We start from the raw sequence: 19,362 nt of genomic DNA, 5'->3' as shown, positions 1-19,362 counted from the left end.
ACTAGTAATCAGGTGATTACTGCTCTATTATCCTGCTCTCAACTATTTTTAAGAATCATTCTCGATTGCTTTTCCTGAAGGATTCAAATGATTGGGTGGGAATGAAATCAGCAGCTTTTCAAGTACTTTTCATCAAAAACAATTCTTAGATAACCCATAGCTTACTGCTGAGGTCTTGAATTATTGAAGGACCAAAATTATTTATTTTCTAAACTCTTGGTAATTTTTGTTTTCCATTTGAGGGAAGTTTAATGATCAATGGATCTTGAATAGCAAATGAACTACTTCTACATATGAAGGGAAAATGAATGGGTCATGAATTTAATTCAAGAAAGTGAACATGGTAATAAGTCGAATGAGCAAATGATAATAATTGTATTTCATTACCAGGAGTAACTCTTTTGGGAATGCTCATTCTGTAAATGAGTCCGCAGCTTCAACGATAGCATGATAATCTTAAGTGGTCATACAAGGATTCATTTGGTCTTAGACTTATCAAAATTGGACAGCTGGGAGGAACAAGCAATTACGTTCTATACCCTCTGATTACCTCTACAGCCTCCTCACATAATAGAAGGGACTACTAACCAATAGCCAATCATACACTCTTAGTGTGAATTTTTCTAGGTTATCTCTTGGTTTGTCATATTTTTTGACTGGGAAATTGGCGAAAAAATGAGAATTCTGTGAACTTATGGCTAGTTTTAGAATGTCTGGATAGTGCTAATCATAACATGGTACAGTCATAACCTGAACTTGAGAATAGATGAATGAAGAAGTCAAGCACATTTGTTTAGAATATCAGTCAGTTAAACTAGTAATCCCAAATTAAAATATTCATTAACTTTGGTCTTCATTCTCAGTAAAAAAAATCAGAAAATCAGCTATCATCATATGCACTTATTACGTATATATATGTATAATGGACTGTATAATTTATGGGTCAGTTGGTGTTTTGTTTATGCATATCGTGTGTTACTATGTATTTATGCTCAAATCACGCAATTTGCCACCTGCTATTTCTTTTTGTCATAAGCTGAGCTGCACTCTTGTACATAATAATGATAAATGGCATTTAGAAAATGACTGAAGTATCATATTTGTCTGAGATGAGGAGGCATACCTGAGCTGTGTAGGAGAAAAATTTAAAATTTACACTTTCAATCTGTTGGCTTATGATTTTTAAAAAGAAAATTGAAAAAATGACTCCAGTTGCAGTTTGGAGAGCTTTGTGAGTGCAAATAGATTTATCATGTGAATGAAGTCCTTCATTGGATCATATTTTTATTGAAAAGAATACTTGCCTTGTGTCTATAATGAAAAATCTTTATATGTATCTAAGGGTGTTGGTTGGTGAGAGTCAGCCCATGTACTATTTTGCTATGAGTTTAAGGAGGTACCCTATTTTCCTCTTTAATGCATCAATATCACATTGCACCAAGACTTTTTTGGACAATTTTTTTGTTTTACTGCACATTAGTGACGTTATAGTTTGACTGGTTGACTTTTCTCAGCATTATTTTCATCCATGAAAATCATGTCTGATTCCTGAGTAGTTATGAATGTAAATGGACAGTTCACTGTAGAATGATGTTGAAAATTGATGTGTGAAAGTGATCATATTGTCCCTGAGGTCCCAGGAATTTCTCATTTATTATTTCCATGTTTAGAAAAACTCGGTCAAATCAGTTTTTATTCTTTAATTTTTGAAGGACATGTGTTGCTGACATTCTATGGCCAGTACTGATAAATCATATTACTGATGAATTTTTCCACTTGAAGTTTTTGGAGTAATTGAAACTTAGGTATTTAGCGTTCCTACAAAAATGGTTTCTTGGCATAAATTTGAGAAGCATTATTGGTAACATATGTTTGCCCCTGTGAAGTCATTCTGTTTAAGAAGTTAATTGAGTTTTTATACATGGTCTATGACTATATTTTTACCATTTTCATTTTTCAAGTTTATAGTTTGCCTTTTTGTCTGGTTGGCTATTATTTTTGACAAAAACTTTGTTAGAGTTTGACCCCCTGGGTTTCAGGAGGGTCCACTGCACTGTACTGGTGGGCATTATAAATGCCCTTAATTCAAATTTTCATGATTTAATCTTTGTTCATTTATTTTTCATAGTTTAAAATATTATTTTCTAAAATATGGTTTGATTTTAATTTGAATTATTAGCAGTTAAAAACTTTGTTTTCATGCAACAGTGTTGTCTGGCGTTGTTGTCAATTTCCTATGCATTAATTGATTTTGTGATTGTTGGAAAGAGTGAAAGGTGGTCTGGTTAAATGGCTTAGGAATGGTGCTCAAATATTAACTGAATTTAGAAAATAAAAGTATTACACTTTTTAAGACTCACTATTTACGCCCAATAGACATAACTCTGGTTTCATAACAAATTTACATTTCCAAAAGATTTACCTGTGCAATGCGATGATGTGAAGATGTAACTATGTCGTGAAATGTAGGTCATATCCATTAAACATAAATAGTGAGCCTTACGTATTGTAATTCGTGAATCCAAAATAAGTGCCTGACACATGGCAGCCTAATATCAATGCTTTGGGATGGTGATTACATGAATAAAGCTTCTTGAGGGTAAGAGGTTTTTGTGATTTTCTTATGGTGTCTCTGAAGATAGCATTATATGAAATCAATATTTTATGTAATGGCTTACATGGAATATGCTCTCATAAATTAGTTTTGACGGAAGTAAATTTTAATTGACTTAAGTAACATGGAAGTAGCATTCAGTATATGTCCACTCGCAGGGATATATACATCTGAGGGCATGAAGAGAATCTTTGCACCTCCCCAAACTAGAACTACACATAATGTTGAATTAGATATAGCATTTTAGCTGACATCCTTTGATGAAAAGATCAAAAACTTAATCTGATGAGGATTGCTATTTAACATTAGAAGGACAGGGGTCGCATGGCTACCCAGAAGGACTATTGCCAGTCAATTTGATGGGTAGGAATCATTTTAAATATTTTTTATTTTCTGTTAATATTAAATGATAGGTTCATTAAACATAACTGATTCATTCATTCATCAATATAACTGAGTCAGTTTTTACCAATCTTTATTAGAAAAAAATTAAAAATGAACAGTGGTCACTTGGCTCCCGCTTCCTCTGCCTTGGCCTACCACATGTCACTCGGTGTGGCAGAAATGCTGCTTGTTTCCATTCAAAATGTTGCTAGTAGGGATGGTCTGATCGGATACCTCAGATCCAAATGTCCGCAGATATTGCCCTTCATCAGATACATCGGATCCAAAGTCGCGGAAGACATCAGATCTGGATCCGAAATTTTAAATAAAAGCTTGAGTGAATGCAATAAGGGTGGAAAGACTTCCGATTCTATCTTCGAATGCGCCGTCACATGCGATCCATGAACCGTTTTGTTTTGAAAGCTCTCGCAGGGGTTACGTAGGAGAATTTCAGCTGTGGAAAATAAAAAAGGCAAAATACGACTGGCACATATTATGACTCTTCCCAAGAAATTGAACAATCATCGGGGGAATCTCAGCGTCAGGAATAGGGTAGTTTCCTTCATCAAAGAAACGAAAGGCATTGATTGCGATTCGTTACCCAGCATTACTGTATTCATAATATACAAATTATTTCGTTTTAGAAATACCGGTTTAGACGAATGGCAATGGTTCATTTTTATCCTCATTTGAAAAAGGCCAGATTGGCGCCCATGCGATGCCACTCAACGTGACGTCACAGGGACCTAGTTTCTATACGAGAAGATAGGAATTATACATTGTCTGAGGTTACCAATGCATGCATGAGGCGCAGAGCTCAGGGAAACATGTCTTAATAATCACTTATTAAAACTGGCTAAGGTCAAAAAGTTTTCTTCATTTGATAAGGTAATAATAATCCTTATTTAAGCCAAGCGCTACCAGCCAGCAGGGTACTCAGCTACCCGCTAGCAGCCTGCGTTGTATCAGCGCTAAGCCTCGCCTCAAGGTCACCTCACAGGGCGGCAGCGGGAAACAGAAATACGTCACACGGAGAGATTTCCCGGCATTCATACTTACGCGTCGCGTTATCGCGCGCTTGAAAATTTTCACTTTTCATTTAATAGCGAAAAATAGATATCGTCATTTAAAAATCTAAAAGCGTGAAATACGTACTCCAGGAGTAATAATCTTTCGATTTAGGCATAAAAAAATAATAGGAAACCACCCTATTTGAAAATGCATTTGGATCCGAAAATATCCGATCCGAAAGATCTGGCTCTGGCTCAGAAAATCAAGGATCCGAATCTGGATCCGAAAAAAATCCTGGATCCGTCCATCCCTAGTTATTAGGAATGTTAAATTTATAAATGTGCTAACTAAAACATCAAAATGGCCAGATAAAATATATTGTTTGTGATTTTCTGAATAGAACATGCATCTACGTTACAAATAAAATAGAAATGTACACAGGTGTTACAACTCAATTTCTGCATGAAAATATTATATTATATTTTAATGGAATATGTGTAATAAATACAATAAAGTAAGAAAAAACGAAGACAACAGAAGAAGATTTGTAATCTAAACAGATTAAGTAAGTAGAGGTTATCTGTCAAAGTGATGAGCCTGGGCCTTCTAATGTTAATGCACCCTACTGGAGTAGATAGCCTTTTACAAATGCTACTGCAGACAAGCTATCACTGATACTGAATGTAATTAATTGCTTGATTGGAATTAAAAAATTTCATGCCATCAGTTATGGGCTGTTGTCTATTACCAATGTATTTTGCAAGCTCAAAGGCATAAATTATTAAAGCCATTGCTAGATATTATTTATGAACAAGTTATATATGAGGCCGATTGCACTCAATTAAATTTCCACTGGTGATTGTGCTGCCACCATCGGCCATTGGATTCATGAATACATTTCATTTTCCAAAATGGAAAGGTTTCACAGAGTAAAGCCTTAGATTATTTACGTGGTTGAGTCCCTAATTTCATCACTTGGAGAAATTGAAACAGATTTTCTGCTGAGCTTGCACCATATCAGATAAAAACAACTGCTGATCCTGTCCATATTTAGTAATGCATGTAAAGTTCTTACGTAGAAATGATTAGTGTACAAAATATGAGATTTCAATTTGTATCATACCAAAAGAACACCAACTACGTGTAATCATGTGATATTCCATTCTCTTTTACATGTTTGCACTGGTTTGGGATGATGTCTTTTTCTTGTGTCTGTGGCAATTGTCTATGTTTGTGCCTTCTTTCCAGTAGGTTGGCGGTTGTCGAGTCCAAGAACTTCCCTTCAAAACTGAACAGGTATTACAAGTACAGCTGCCTGATGGAGATAGTAGACCATCACTTCTCTTACGCTGCGCCTTACTCTGTAATTAGTCCTACTCTGTTAACTGTAATTGCTTTCTACAACTTTCCTCTTCGCTTTGGTTGTTGTATTGCTGGGCCATTGGTTAATTTCTTTGTGGGCATCTATGCATGAATAAAAAATGACTTAACTATGTCTGAGCAAAAGTCGCTAAAAAAGCAAATTATATCACCAAAGGAGAGTATCTGAAAATTGGGATCCATTGCATGGTCTAGCTCTACTTTGGTTTGTACTCAAATTTTTGATCATGACCTATAACTATTTTGAAGGGTGATTTTCCTTAGTGTAACCATGATTTTTTTGTCCAATATCTAGGTTCAGAACAATTTTTTCTTTTGTTTTTGAATTTTTATAGAAACACATTGAGGGAAATTCAAGTTGCTGTGAGGCAGGTTGTCAGCCACTAACTGCTGTGCATCACAAAATCTGACGATCATTCGTAAATTTTATGCCCAGGATACTTCAGTGAATTAATATTGAAATTCTAATTTTAATATAAAATTTTTGCATCTATCATCACATAAAATTTATTACTTATTAAGTGTGATAGACACTTATAATAATAAACCCCCATTATGTGAGTTCATGCGTTGCGTAAACATGTTGTAAACTCTTTGGGAGGATTATGGTGAGATAGGCTAAATATGTATTCTTCTCATTTTCTTATTGGGTCATGCGTAGAAGGTTTTAATTTTGAAAATTAATCTATGTATGTTAACTTTTGGTGTTAGGTAAGTGTTTGCCTATATAATTTTGTCTTTGTATTTTTTCTTTAGGGTCGTAATCTGTGGGTTAGATTCTCACACTGTATGTAATATGAGATGGTATTTAAGGCAAATAAGGTTCAGTGTGTTAAAACACCTTTCTGAAATTTACCTCGGATACAAGTTTTTGTATATTCTATTAATTTGTATTTCCCCAAAATTACTTTCATTTACATAATTTATTTTTATGTAATTAATTCAATTGCATGGTTTTAGATCAGGAAATTCACCACTTTTGTAAAAATTGAAAAAAAATGCATCAAATAAAAATTCAGTAGTTTAGTCTAGAAATTTTAAAAAATCTTGTGTGAAAAACCTGGGATTATGATGAAGTTATATAAATATGTTATTGCATCTCAAACTCCATGATAAAATTTCTGTATTTGAATCAAGGAGGGGCTTAAGAGTGTACTGGTTTATCCTAGATTTACTGGTGATTAATTGTAGAATACCTTTTCCTGTTTGATTTTAACTCTGGAGATTGTTTTATCAGAAAAACCAATGCCTGGCATTGCATGGATTGTTTTGATCTATTGGCTGAATTGTTGTCTCTTTCTTTCATTTTCTGTGGTAAGCTTTGTCTTGTAGTCTAAATTTCACTTGTTGTTCTTGGAATGCTTGCTTGGTTTTGTGGTGACCGTAATGCTAAAATTATACTTGTTTGGACGTATTTCTATGGCTAATTTTAAGCCTTAGTGGTATGTAATTTGACCTGCTGCCGATAGAAAACTATGGGCCCTGAGTTTTATTTTCCCAAGCATTGAATTTTGCAGTCTGTAGGGTTTCTGTGGTGTTGAGAGTGTTGACTGCCCATTCTGAGGGCCTTGGTTCAAATTACAGTAATGGTGAAGATTTTTGCAGTGGAATTGTGTGGGTAGAAGCCTTCTCTGAGGGCTTTTCAATTGCAGTACTCTGATGTCTACTCTGCAAATATCATGCTAAGTGGTCACTGTGTAACCCTTCATGGAGAGCAGACAAATGTCTACTCTAGAGTTCCCTTCTTCTTTCCCTTTCCTTGTTGACATACCTGCCTTATGTTGTCAGTCACACTCTCCAGATGTGACACTATCAGTCAAATTTCCTATGCACATTTCATGAACAAAAGTATAAAAAATATAAACATCAGTCAGTGATAAAGTCATATACTACTTGTGTATTATTTATGCTCCCATCTCTTTAATCTGAGATTTTGGGGACACGCTTACTTCCCAGATTGATCCATTTCTTTGATAGTAATTTTGTCCCCAAACATATTTGACGTTATTGTATTTTTCATCTCCTAGGTTGTTTTCATTGATTACTGCTGTTGCATACCCAAATTTTTATGGGTCTTACTTTTGTTTAATTTAAGAATTTTCTTGGGAATGTCTTAAGGCTTCATGTGGGATTTGAACAAGGAACCTTAGGATGAGTAGCCAAGTGCTCTACTTATGGGCCACCACTATCCCTAAATTAGTTTATTTTCAGTATCAAAATCATGAGAACTTTGGTCTACAAAATATTTATAATGCTTCAACATGCCTTCATTTTGTTTTTAGCTGGGAAAATATGTCTTAGTGTCAATGCTATCTTGGTCAAAAATACCCATGGTACTTAACAGTGCCTATAGTTTTCTTGTAGTGGTAAGTCTTTAATGTTGTCTTATCAAATGGTTATAAATATTTAAAAAGTGCAATTATTTTCTAATTTTGAGGATTTAAATTTCAACCCATTCTCATTTATAATATGGGTTGTTGTCATTGAAAGTTGCTGGAATAGTTTTTGGCTTTTTGAGTGAGGCAGCTGTGGTAAACATTTTTTGTAGTTTTTCAAGCTTTCACTCTTTTTTTCAGGGCTGATAAAACAGCAATGCAAGGAAACAAAAAATACGACATGTCCAAGTATAAGTATTCTGAGCTTCGAGACATCATCAACACTTCATGTGAGATTGAGTTGCTTGAGGTAATACCTAATTTCTTATTGCTTGTTCAAGTATTAGTTCACTGTGTATGGCAGCTTGAAATGCACACTCTAAAATTTGGCCTCTTTTGTAAATGTCAAACTTTATCGCATGAAACAGTGTGAAATGTAAGGCATGATATGCTATTTCATTCTCTAGTGATATCCTTTCTCTTCAAATCATTGTAGATCCAAGGCAATAATTCTAATGCATATAATTCTTTACATTTTTTCAAAATTAAAATACTTGAAATATTTACATTTCAATCATTATTTGCTGATCAAAAGGTCTTGTTGACTTTTATTTTGAATTTTATATTTGTCTTCTAAACTTTTATGGTATATAAATCTAAATGAAACTTCATTTTCATAATCAATCGGTGAATTGAAAGCAGTTATACTCTTTTTATCATAATACATATAATGAGGTAACTAGTTTTGAATACCATTTATCAGTGTTCAGTTTTGTGAGCTCATCAGTCTTGTGCATTTGTATACATGCACTTTGGAGGAGTGGGTTTACTAGAATATAATATTGCATCCGTGGTGCACGAATTGTTAATACAGTACACTCGCGATTATCCGGGCTAATGATGGGGAGAGGCGGCATGAATAATAGGAGAACGCGGATACTCCAAACTTTCCTTTTATTTCTTGTAATTTTCATAAATCAAACAATCTATTATTACTAGAGATGTGCGAATAGTATCCGCGAATACTCGAATACCTCGAATATTAGAAAGTATTCGATATTCGAGGTTTCGAATAGTTATGCGAAAAGTACCGCCTCGAATACCTCGAATACTTTGAATTTCGCGTCATACACTGTCGCACGCACGTCGTTGGTAGTTGACTCGGAAAAATGTGGAGAACAGTAGTCATTTAGTGCTCGCAGCGCCGTTTTACGCAAGTTGACGAATTACATCAAATTCGTGGATTTTAGCGGTGAAAAGAGTTCGACGAGGGGAACCGAAAATGGTCGGGTGAAAAAATCCGAAAATCCCCGATTCCCCCCACCAGGAGAACCTCAGTGCCGTGGGATAGCAACCTTAGGGCATTTCCCACGATCCGCTATCCCCCTCCATTCAGCACTCGCCTCACCCACTCTGACGCTTTCCTCTTCTCCGAAATCAAACAAAAGGTCCCAGCTCGCGCAGGGATCGCATTACGAAGACCCCTGCTTCGAAAAAAATATCGAGTTACGAGAACAATGAAAACGTGTTTCACGCCCTCCCCCTTTTTCTCACCCACTGACCTTTTTCTGGCTACCTGCTTCGATGTTCCCCATTTCTGGAGGTCAACTGCTGTGTGAGTACCGTGGGATACTTACATTAGCGCATTTCCCAAGATCCGGTATCACTCTCCATTCAGCACTAGCCCACCCCTCTGAGGATTTCCTCTCCTTCGAAATAAAAAAAAGGTCACAGCTCGCGCAGGGATCATATTACGAAGACCTAAGCTTCGAAAAAATACCGGGTTACACGAGAACAATAGAAACGTGTTTCCGGCCCTCCCTTTTCTCCCCCACTGACCTTTTTTTCCTACCAGCTTCGAAGTTCTCCATTTCTGTGGAGGTCAACCGCTGCATGAGTCATCTATTAGCACAAAAGGTGTCTAAGAATGACTTTCGTCAATTGATGTTACACCTTTATTGAATTGAAATATTAGTAATGTGCGCGTAATTTCAAAAAGAATAACACCAAATACGACGTATTTCTGAGTTTATTTAAGCATTTTACGCAAATAAATAAATGTCAAAACACGACGGAGACTTGGCATCAAATTAAAATCATTAGAGATTAGTAAATCAAAATTACTCCCCAAAATCTTGTGTTGCCTGCTGCATAGGCAACCGAGTCAAACATTCCAGCATTCATCATTTAGTATTCGAGGTATTCGAAATTCGAGGTATTCGAATATTCGAGCAATGATTTAATATTCGAATTCGATATTCGAATTCGAGAAATCTGCTATTCGACCCATCTCTAATTATTACCTATGTACATTGTTTATTATTCTAGTTTCCTTTCCGGAATCGTTAACAGCTCTCTCTTCCCAACCACTATCTTTTTCGCGGTGATAGCATGATTGTACTCGTATTCCTACTGCTACATGTAATACCTGGTTTTTCGAAAACTACGCACCCATGGCTGTGAGGTCACAGATTCAGAAAAGTGGTTTGCACGAATGCTTCGAAACCACTGCGCGACATCAGAAACTACATTGACAGGCACCATGCTGCGTCTCGCACAAGTTGCCCATTCAACTGCTGTGGGACGCGGATCCATGATCACCGAGCCCGATCTGCACCACGATGCTTGGTAAAGAGGAGCACGGAACTCCTGTGAAGGCAACGGGTGCACAAATATGCCATCGTTCAGTAGCGGTTATAGGAAACCAGGACTTAGGGCCAATGTTCTAGGCAGGAGAGTGCCTGGCTATGACTCATGCTATCCCTACTTCTACTTCCCCCACTGCTTTCACTTCTACTATTCCATCCCTCTCCAGTTTGGCCTTGACTGGTAACGGCATAAACATGCCCCAATGCGACGAAACCTTCGGTTCCCTTGGGCCGTATTCAACCGCATGCAAGGTCACGGCAATAATTGCACATTTGCGATATGAAATATATAATCGCAGGTCATTAGTAAAATTTCTCTGAATTTACGAATGATTAACCAACAAAAGAATCTTCTAAAATTAATCGAGAGTTTTTTTTTCCGTTGCTGATCATTGTCTACAATGCTAGAGCAATGTCCATGTAAACTTGAAACATTCCTTGTCAGCAAGTAGATAAAATAATTCCACTTTAAGAAGGGGATTCAAATGGAAACAATTAGCCCGGTGTAGCATTGTATTTTTAAAAAATGCAAATATCTAGGTGCTGTGCGTCCAATTTAATTTTTATAAAGATCGCAGATAACTTCTAAGGACCGTGAACCCATGTTTGGATAATCTGCAACCTGGATAAACAGCAGCCGGATAATCGGGAGTCGACTGTAATTTTATTGCTATAAATTATCCTTGTTGCTAATAATGGGAAGTATGTATAATCATTTTCTTTTGTAGGCTTGTCGAATTGAATTCCATCGTCGCCTCAAAGTATACCATGCATGGAAGGCTAAGAACAGGAGAAGGACCACAATGGAGGAGAAGGAACGAGCGCCCAGGTCAATCATGGAGGCAGCAAATGGTATGTGATCTGTGGGACTTCTAATGTGGAGTGATCTTATTGTGAACAACTGACTTTAGAGGGGATCGGGTTGGTGTGATAGCTAGAGTGTTGGCTTCCCACCCTGTGGGCCCGAGTTCAAATCCCAGCCGATGCAGACAATTTTCAGAGACCGCCCAATCCCTGCTTGAATGTTGTGTGGAGGGCATTTCAAGTCCAGCACTCTGTCTCTTGGATGGGATATTAACCCTTTTACTGCCACCGGGCTGATACATCGGCCCTCGCTGGTTGAGCGAAAACTGCCAGGGGCCGATTTATCGGCCCGCTTTTTTCATGATTGTGGCCTTTTCAAGGGCTGTAATTTAAGTAAACCCCCATAATAGATATATATGGCTATAAGATATAAATATATCTTAAGTATTGTGAAAAAATCTTGATACATGAAATAAAATTAAGTAGCTGAAAAATTCTAAAATCTGAAATGTTGCATATTCCGGAAAAACACCTTGGCAGTCTTCGCATATCCCACCTGAAATGGGGTGGCAGTAATAGGGTTAAACTTTGGTCTCCTTGGCGCCATTTGTTAAGAGCAGGCTATTGCCGACACTGGTTTTCTCTCCACCCTTCCTTCCACACCTTTCCCTCATGGCGCTAGTGAGCAAATGACCTCAACTGTCGGTCGCCTCCTCCAAATACCACACCATACCTGACTTTAAATTAATTAGCCCCCTCAATATTGAGATCTTAGGACATGCTTGGCTAAATTTTTATAGCTTTTTTTATCCCATGTTTTTGTCCCGTGCTAGACTCTGTTCATTTTATCTTTGCGGGTGAGCTGGTGTGGCTCAAGTAAGTGGGGTGAGGGGAGGAAAAACTTCTCTACTCATGACTTTCCCTTTGCCAATCAGCAGACAGCAGGCGTGGCCTAGCCCTTTGGAAATTCAGTCGTTTTCAGACCTTGGTCATGTTCTGATCTCATGTTTCTGCATAGAAACTTTAGCGGTTCTCTACGGACAAATGAAATTCTCCCTCTTTTCCGTTTTCATATTCCTCCTCGCCCCGTACGAAATAACTCTCTGCTTCACATTCCGCAATTCTGTCTCTCCATCTCTCAACCCTCTCTGTTCTACCGAATCCCCTCCTCGTTTAACTCCATAGCTTCAAAAATCCCTTCCCTGGACCTATTTTCCTCTGCCACCAGTTACAAAGCCACCTTAAAATGCCATCTGAATAATTCACCATTGTTTAATCAATGGCGCCCCTTCTTATGTTGAAAAATTTTGTTTTCTGTTACTTTTAATTTATTGTGCTATTGTTTGTTATCTTTTAGATATTATTTATTTAAGGAAGAGCCAATGTAAAAGCCTTTGTGCCGTTTTTTGTGATGAAATAAATAAATTAATTAATAAACATCTTGAATCTGCTCATGGAGCACTGTTGCCAACCCTCATGCATTCTCCTTGAATGTCTTCAATTATGCCTGTCACCAACGGTGCTGCATTCAGCGTGATAGCTGATAATGTCATGGGCTTCTGTGGAGGGATTATTCTGAGTATCCTCCAAATGAGTAGATATATGTATTGCTTTAGCACCAGGTGCAAAGTACCTGTGGCCACCCATGACTCAAAGGTTTTCATTGTCATACTGAGCTGGTTATGTACATTTAGCAATGTTAAGTTTGCTCCTGCTCTCTCTCTCTCTCTCTCTCTCTCTCTCTCTCAATACTACCCCTCCCCATGAGTGAAGCCCTCGGAGAGAGTCTGGGCTCTTACGAAAGCTCATCCGCAAGCAGAAAGTGAACAGATTAAAATTGCCCTCAATCTCTCTACCATATTGTCTGGGCCGATATAATTTCACGGAAATGTGAAATTTAAAGGTTTGCCCCAAAAAAAACGGATAAAAAATGGACTGTATTCTGAATAGGAATAGGAGAGAGAGAGAATGCCCCGATGTCCACCTACCTTTTGCTGCATGCCATTCTTGCCTCTCCCCCGATGATTTGGCTCACGGTCTTCGTCACACCACGTAATGCACCGTACTGCTTTACCCACATGAATATACTAAACTTGTGAGTCAGTTGAACTCCCTCGCTCCTCTCAACCCTGGGAGCTATTATGTCATCCACGGGAGCAATTATATGGTAGGCCGACTCCTAGCGGCCTCTCTCTCAATTATTACCAAACACATAATGCATCTCAAAGTTGAAATTGATGTGTTCATCTTGTGTAATTGTTTTGCATGAAAAGTACAACGCACACCGGTGAAGGATCCAGTGGCTGTGAGCACAGATCGTTACTTCCGCATCCCTTTCATTCGTCCGGCTCCAAAATCCAGCGAAGGAGGCAATGAGGCTCCACTGGCCAATGTGAACAGCAGCACCCGAGGCTGGTGGTATGCTCACTTCCATGGCCAGTATGTCGCTAGACAAATGGAGCTCCATCCGAACAAACCTGCTATTCTTCTAGTTGCGGGTGAGTTTTTAAATGTAAAGCTTAATCTTTTGGATGTAAATCTTTTCTTTATACAGTAAAACCTCTTTACATCATAATGGAGGGGACCAAAATTTGGGCAATAGGGTAGTTTCCTTCATCAAAGAAACCGAAAGGCATTGATTTCGATTTGTTACCCACCATTACTGTATCCATAATATACAAATTATTTCGTTTTAGAAATACCGGTGTAGACGAATGGCAATGGTCCATTTTTATCCTCATTTGAAAAGGGCCAGATTGGCGCCCATGCGATGCCACTCCACGTGACGTCACAGGGACCTAGTTTCTATAGGAGAAGATAGGAGTTATACATCGTCTGAGATTACCAATGCATGCATGAGGCACAGAGCTCAGGGAAACATGTCTTAATAATCACCTATTAAAACTGGCTATGGTCGGAAAGTTTTCTTCGTTTGATAAGGTATTAATGAACCTTTTTTAAGCCAAGCGCTACCATCCAGCAAGGTACTCAGCTACCCGCTAGCATCCTGCGTCCTATCAGCGCTCAGAGCCTCAATCAAGGTCACCTCACAAGGCGGGAGGGGGAACCAGAAATACGTCACACGGAGAGATTTCCTTACCCGTCGCGTTTTCGCGCGCTTGAAAATTTTCACTTTTCATTTAATCGCGAAAAATAGATATCGTCATTTAAAAATCTAAAAGCGTGAAATATGTACTCCAGGAGTAATAATCTTCCGATATAGGCAATAAAAAAATAATAGGAAACCACCCTATTTGATGTATGGAGGTGCTCTATAGAGAGGTTTCAGTGATAGGCACCATTTTTTCTTATCCTTAGGAAATGAAAGGCACTGCTGTCTTTTAAACCATGGTAATTAGGTATGTGTTTAAACACACATGCATGCATTGGTGAACAAATATTTATTATTTAATAATAACAGAAAGCGATGATTTTTACCATGATTAGAGAGAAAACAATGTGAGCTCTCTTAATTCAACAGCCACTTAAAATTATCAGGATATTTGGATACTTTTTTTCTTATTTACTGTTAGGTATGCTCTCATTTGGAACAAAATGGCCATAACCATTGGTCAATGTGAAAATTACCGCATATTAAAGGTGTATAAGAAAAAAATATATGCGTGAAACATTTATCACTGAAAATGTCATTCCATGTATGTAATTGCGGCTGCATTAATGGTCTTTAGTTGTCTCGATACGATTTTCGGAAGGAAGGCCATCTCGGGGTATCTTTCTTTGGTATTGATTTGCTCTTATGTCTTCAAATCATTCATGTGATTAGCCCTTTTAGTGTGATGCGTCAGTCTATTGGACTTCATTCTGTTGCATTAGTTTGGGTAGCCATTATTTTGTTGTGTTTGTTCTTACAATTGTGTTCCAATTTTCACCAAGTTCATATCAATACATATTGCTTAAGTTGGTACATGACAGCAAAGGTGTTAATGCTAAAAAAAACTCATAAATTCCACTTTTAACCAAGAAATTGATTTTAAGTTCTATAATTGGACTGAAAATGAGTTCATTGTTTTGTAGAGGTTGCATCAAAAGAATTGGTGCATTTGGTGGTATGGTGTAGTGGAAGATATTGCATCATATAATTGCGCTAGTTTATTACCCTGAGAGAACTGGAACAGTTTTGAGAAATTGATTAAAATTATCACACTGTGAAAGAAAACAGCTGATACAGAATTAGGCTACAGATAAAGTCTTCTATTTTAATTGTTAACCACCTTTATTGATCTTGGCTAAGATATGTTCCTTGCTGAGTAGATAATGAATAAATTCGAAATGATTTCTGTGTATATTGTAGAGTAAAATTTATCTGTCAAATGGATCATTAAAAATGGTGAATATGTTTACACTAATAACTAGAGATGGGTTGAATAGCAGATTTCTCGAACTCGAATATCGAATTCGAATAGTAAATCACAGCTCGAATACTCGATTATCTCAATTTTCGAATACCTGGAATACTAGAATTGCACAAAGTATATTAAATGTCATAAATCTATTTCACTTGAAGAATATATAAATAAATAGGCATATTCCAAATACATTTTAAAAATCAACTTTTTATTTCAAATTTAATGAATGTATTTGCATCAATAACATCATTAAAAACCGTAATTAAAAATAACATCATTAAAACGAAGAATTATTAAAAACTAGAGATGGGTCGAGCAGCAGATTTCTCAAACTCAGATATTAAATAATAGCTCGAGTATTCGAATATCTCAAATTTGGAATACCTTGAATGCTAGAATTATGCAAAACGTACTAAACATTCATTTTCAGATCCCCCCACCCCACCCACCCATTTTTGGTTCCCCACGTCGAACGATATCTATTCACCACTCTTTTCCACAAATTTGATGTAGTTTGTCAACTTGCCTAAAACGGCGCTGCATGCACTAAACGACTAGAGTCCACTACGTTGTTTCCAAGTCAACTACCAATGATGTGCGTGCGATAGTGTATGGCGCGAAAATTCGAAGTATTAGAGGTATTTGAGATCGTACGTCTAGCATTATTATTCAAGATCTTGAATATCCAATACTTTCTAGTATTCTAGGTATTCGAGGATACTATACTAATAACACCTTAATTATGTGAGGGAATACATTTATATTTAGTTTTAACTGATTCAATATAATGTTCAGCGCTCCCACTCAATGGTGAAAACCTGAAGACCGTGAAAAAGCGTGAATTTTGTCTGAAAACCTTGAAAAAAAAAAATCTCTCAAACTTGATTGTGGAACTGCAATTGACAAATAAAAAGAAAAATCGATATGTCGATTGTGTTTCAAGGTCAGGCACACACAGACTCTTGGTCTATGCTTTATCTACACATGTATATTCTAAGCGCAGCGATTGGTCTGTGCTCCATGGCAAAACGTTGACCCTAAGGCTGTGATTGGAAGACCAGTAACTGAAGTGTTCATTAACCCTGGTGAAAATTCAGACACTTCCTCCCTTCTTTGCCATCCTGCTCCCTCCATTTTCCCACTCACAACCTTTAGCCAGTCCTTAATTTTGCTAACAATAGATGACATCATTATGTACAGATAAGTTCATTGCTGCATATGCATTCATGGCATCTGTTGCGTATATTAATTTTTAGTTAACATGCGGCCAGTGATTGTTATGTGATCAATAGTACTGCCTAAAATGGCTTATCAGCAAACATTGAATTTGATGACATTTAGACCCTGAAAACCAGGAAAAAACTGTGAATTTCATAATTTAGTTAGAGTTGGAACCTTGAATGTTAGTTTTATTTAAAATGAGAAAAATGCTCTGGTATTGTTATCAAATCTGGAAGGTTTATCAAGTATTTGATTATTTATATTTGGTTCTCTATACATGCATTCATTCTATCATATTCTATCATATTCTTTTCATTCTGAACAGGTATTGATGACATGCAGATGTGTGAGCTGAGTTTGGATGAGACAGGCCTGACAAGGAAACGTGGTGCTGAGATCCTGGAACACGAGTTCAACCAACATTGGGAGGCCCACAGTGGGAAGCCATTCGTTTCTCGAGATAGTCGAATTAAATAGCCAAAGGCTGTGGTGGCTCTGATTATGGAGAGTATAATGGTAATGTTTTAGTGCCACCAGAGTTTTGTTCACACGATTTCACTGACTGTGTGAAGAACTCCACAACAAGCAATGCCATGGCCTCTATGCCCCAGTTTATACCCAACTTATTTTTCAGCTATCATCTTTGGTTGTTCTTGAGTTGATGATGGTGATTCTCTTTCCTTCTTACTTTATCAGTAGTTAGATATGTTATAACACCATGATATAAGAATTCCTATTTTAAAAAATGCCAGCGTCGGTAAATGTAATTTTTATGGTGATTTTTGGCCCTTTAAAGGCTATCTGATTATTTCCATTCCTTGTAAAGGGTCTGCGGAATATGGGACAACCTAGTCAAGATGCCTATCAAGTATTACATGTGAACAATCGTATTTTTATATGGTGTCATTTTTTAAATTTTATTTTGTATCATAGGATGGCTTTGTTTGAACACAAAAGGACTATCATCGCTCTGTGATTACCAGTTCTAATGATGTTGATTTAATTAGTTCTCAGAGATATTCTTGCCCGAGAGCTTTTCAAAAGAAATAACCATGTGAAAGCACTGTATTCTTGCTGTGCCTTATTTTATAATGCAATCGACCAATTTATGTTATAGTGAAATATCCTCGTTTCTTTTAGAAATTTATCTTGTTTTCAGAATGGAATCAATTTCATTTAACAATATACTGCTTCAATTGCTAACTTGTAGATGAAATTTAAAGGATACTATTTTTTGTTAGGCTGTAATTAGAGAATGACTTGGGGTCATTAATTGTAAAATTAAATGTTATGAAATTTTAACGAATGGCTGTTAAAAATGTAAATAATTTAAAGTTGTTATTGCTATGTTTATATATTAATTGAAAGCTTCTTTAAGAGTTAAAATGAGCAAGATAATGGTACTCTTTTATCCAGTTGTAAAATATGTTGTTAGCAATATGTTTGATGAAGTAATATCAATGGGTTTCGTGTATTTCTTTCTTAATAAAATGAATAGTTTTGTAGTTCAGTTGGAATAAATTCATGGAACCCAGGGAATATGGATGCTTATTCTGTACCCCAGAATGCTGGAGCCATTCAGGGTTACTATCAAATTTCAAGTAAATTATGTCTTTTTTAAAGTGGTTTTAGACTTCCCTTAGGGCCTTAGGATATCAATCTAAATTTTAGAGTCGGAATGAGTTTTCAGTCTGATTGTGGTAGTATTCAAACTGTTATAAACTCTTAAAGGATTTTTATCGTTGCTGGGTAGCTTGTAGTGGTATGCTTTTGCTGTCAGGAACAGGAATCTTTAACTCTGTGGCGTAACATTGGGTGAATGGGTTCGGTCAACAATATTTTCATTCTGTTGATTGTGATAATAGTTTGAAAAATAAAGGTACCTCTATTTTTCCATTTTCGGATCAGTTCCCTGCTTTTTGTACTAGTTGCGTCTAGAATGCACTGGTCTCAGTTCTTTTGCAAAGCAGTTGCTATCGTCTCTGACTCCTGCCAAGCAAGCCACCACTTCTCAGCTAGAGGCTGTTCGTTTTGCCATGGCTTTTATTCAGAAACCCATTTTCAACCTGGTCAATCCCATTTTCATGAATGGCTCCCCCTTGGAGTTTTTTGATAGTTCTTCCTCTCCCACTTCGTTCTCCTTTGAGGCCTTTCTCAATTCACGTGCTCTTGCTGCCAGCCTTACCTCTGTCGGTGTTTCCTGTTCCAGTCGAATGGCAGGCCCTATTAAAATTCCTTTTACTTACAGACTCATCCTAAGGTGGCTTTCTTTTCATATCATTGGTTCGCAAGTTCTCTTCTAAGAATGGTGTCATAACAGAATCAAAAATAGTTTTTAATAAATACTGTGTGGAATATAGCAAATTTTATTTTTGATTTGATCCTGGCTATGTTTTCTCACTGGGGTTGGCCTCTGTTGACCATGGACCCTTTCCCTTCCTCTCACTGAAACCGACCTTAGGGAGAGGGTTGTCTTCCCCTCCAAGTTTCCTCCCCAAAGTGGTGTATGTACTCCTCCACCCAGCCAGTTTTCTCATGTAGGGGTCACAACAAAACAA

General features: G+C 37.1%; 1 protein-coding gene across 6 annotated transcripts in view; it reads left to right on the top strand.

Moving 5' to 3' along the window:
* LOC124170593 (myosin heavy chain 95F) overlaps window positions 1-18,343 on the top strand; it is a 171,464-nt gene extending 153,121 nt beyond the window's left edge. For 4 of the 6 annotated variants that reach the window (XM_046549406.1, XM_046549409.1, XM_046549404.1 and 1 more), the window contains 5 exons: window positions 5,258-5,305; window positions 7,966-8,074; window positions 11,141-11,264; window positions 13,490-13,714; window positions 17,130-18,343. In XM_046549406.1, the coding sequence (XP_046405362.1) occupies window positions 5,258-5,305; window positions 7,966-8,074; window positions 11,141-11,264; window positions 13,490-13,714; window positions 17,130-17,281 (658 nt within the window). In that variant the 3' untranslated portion in view covers window positions 17,282-18,343. The remainder of the gene's footprint in view (window positions 1-5,257; window positions 5,306-7,965; window positions 8,075-11,140; window positions 11,265-13,489; window positions 13,715-17,129) is intronic. The other 2 variants (XM_046549407.1, XM_046549408.1) reach the window with 2 other exon arrangements.
* Window positions 18,344-19,362: the final 1,019 nt, after the last annotated feature.

Source organism: Ischnura elegans, chromosome X (assembly GCF_921293095.1).
Source record: "Ischnura elegans chromosome X, ioIscEleg1.1, whole genome shotgun sequence".
NCBI classification, from domain to species: domain Eukaryota; kingdom Metazoa; phylum Arthropoda; class Insecta; order Odonata; family Coenagrionidae; genus Ischnura; species Ischnura elegans.
The sequence above is the reverse complement of the archived record's forward strand: the minus strand, read 5'-3'. Positions and strand labels throughout refer to the sequence as shown.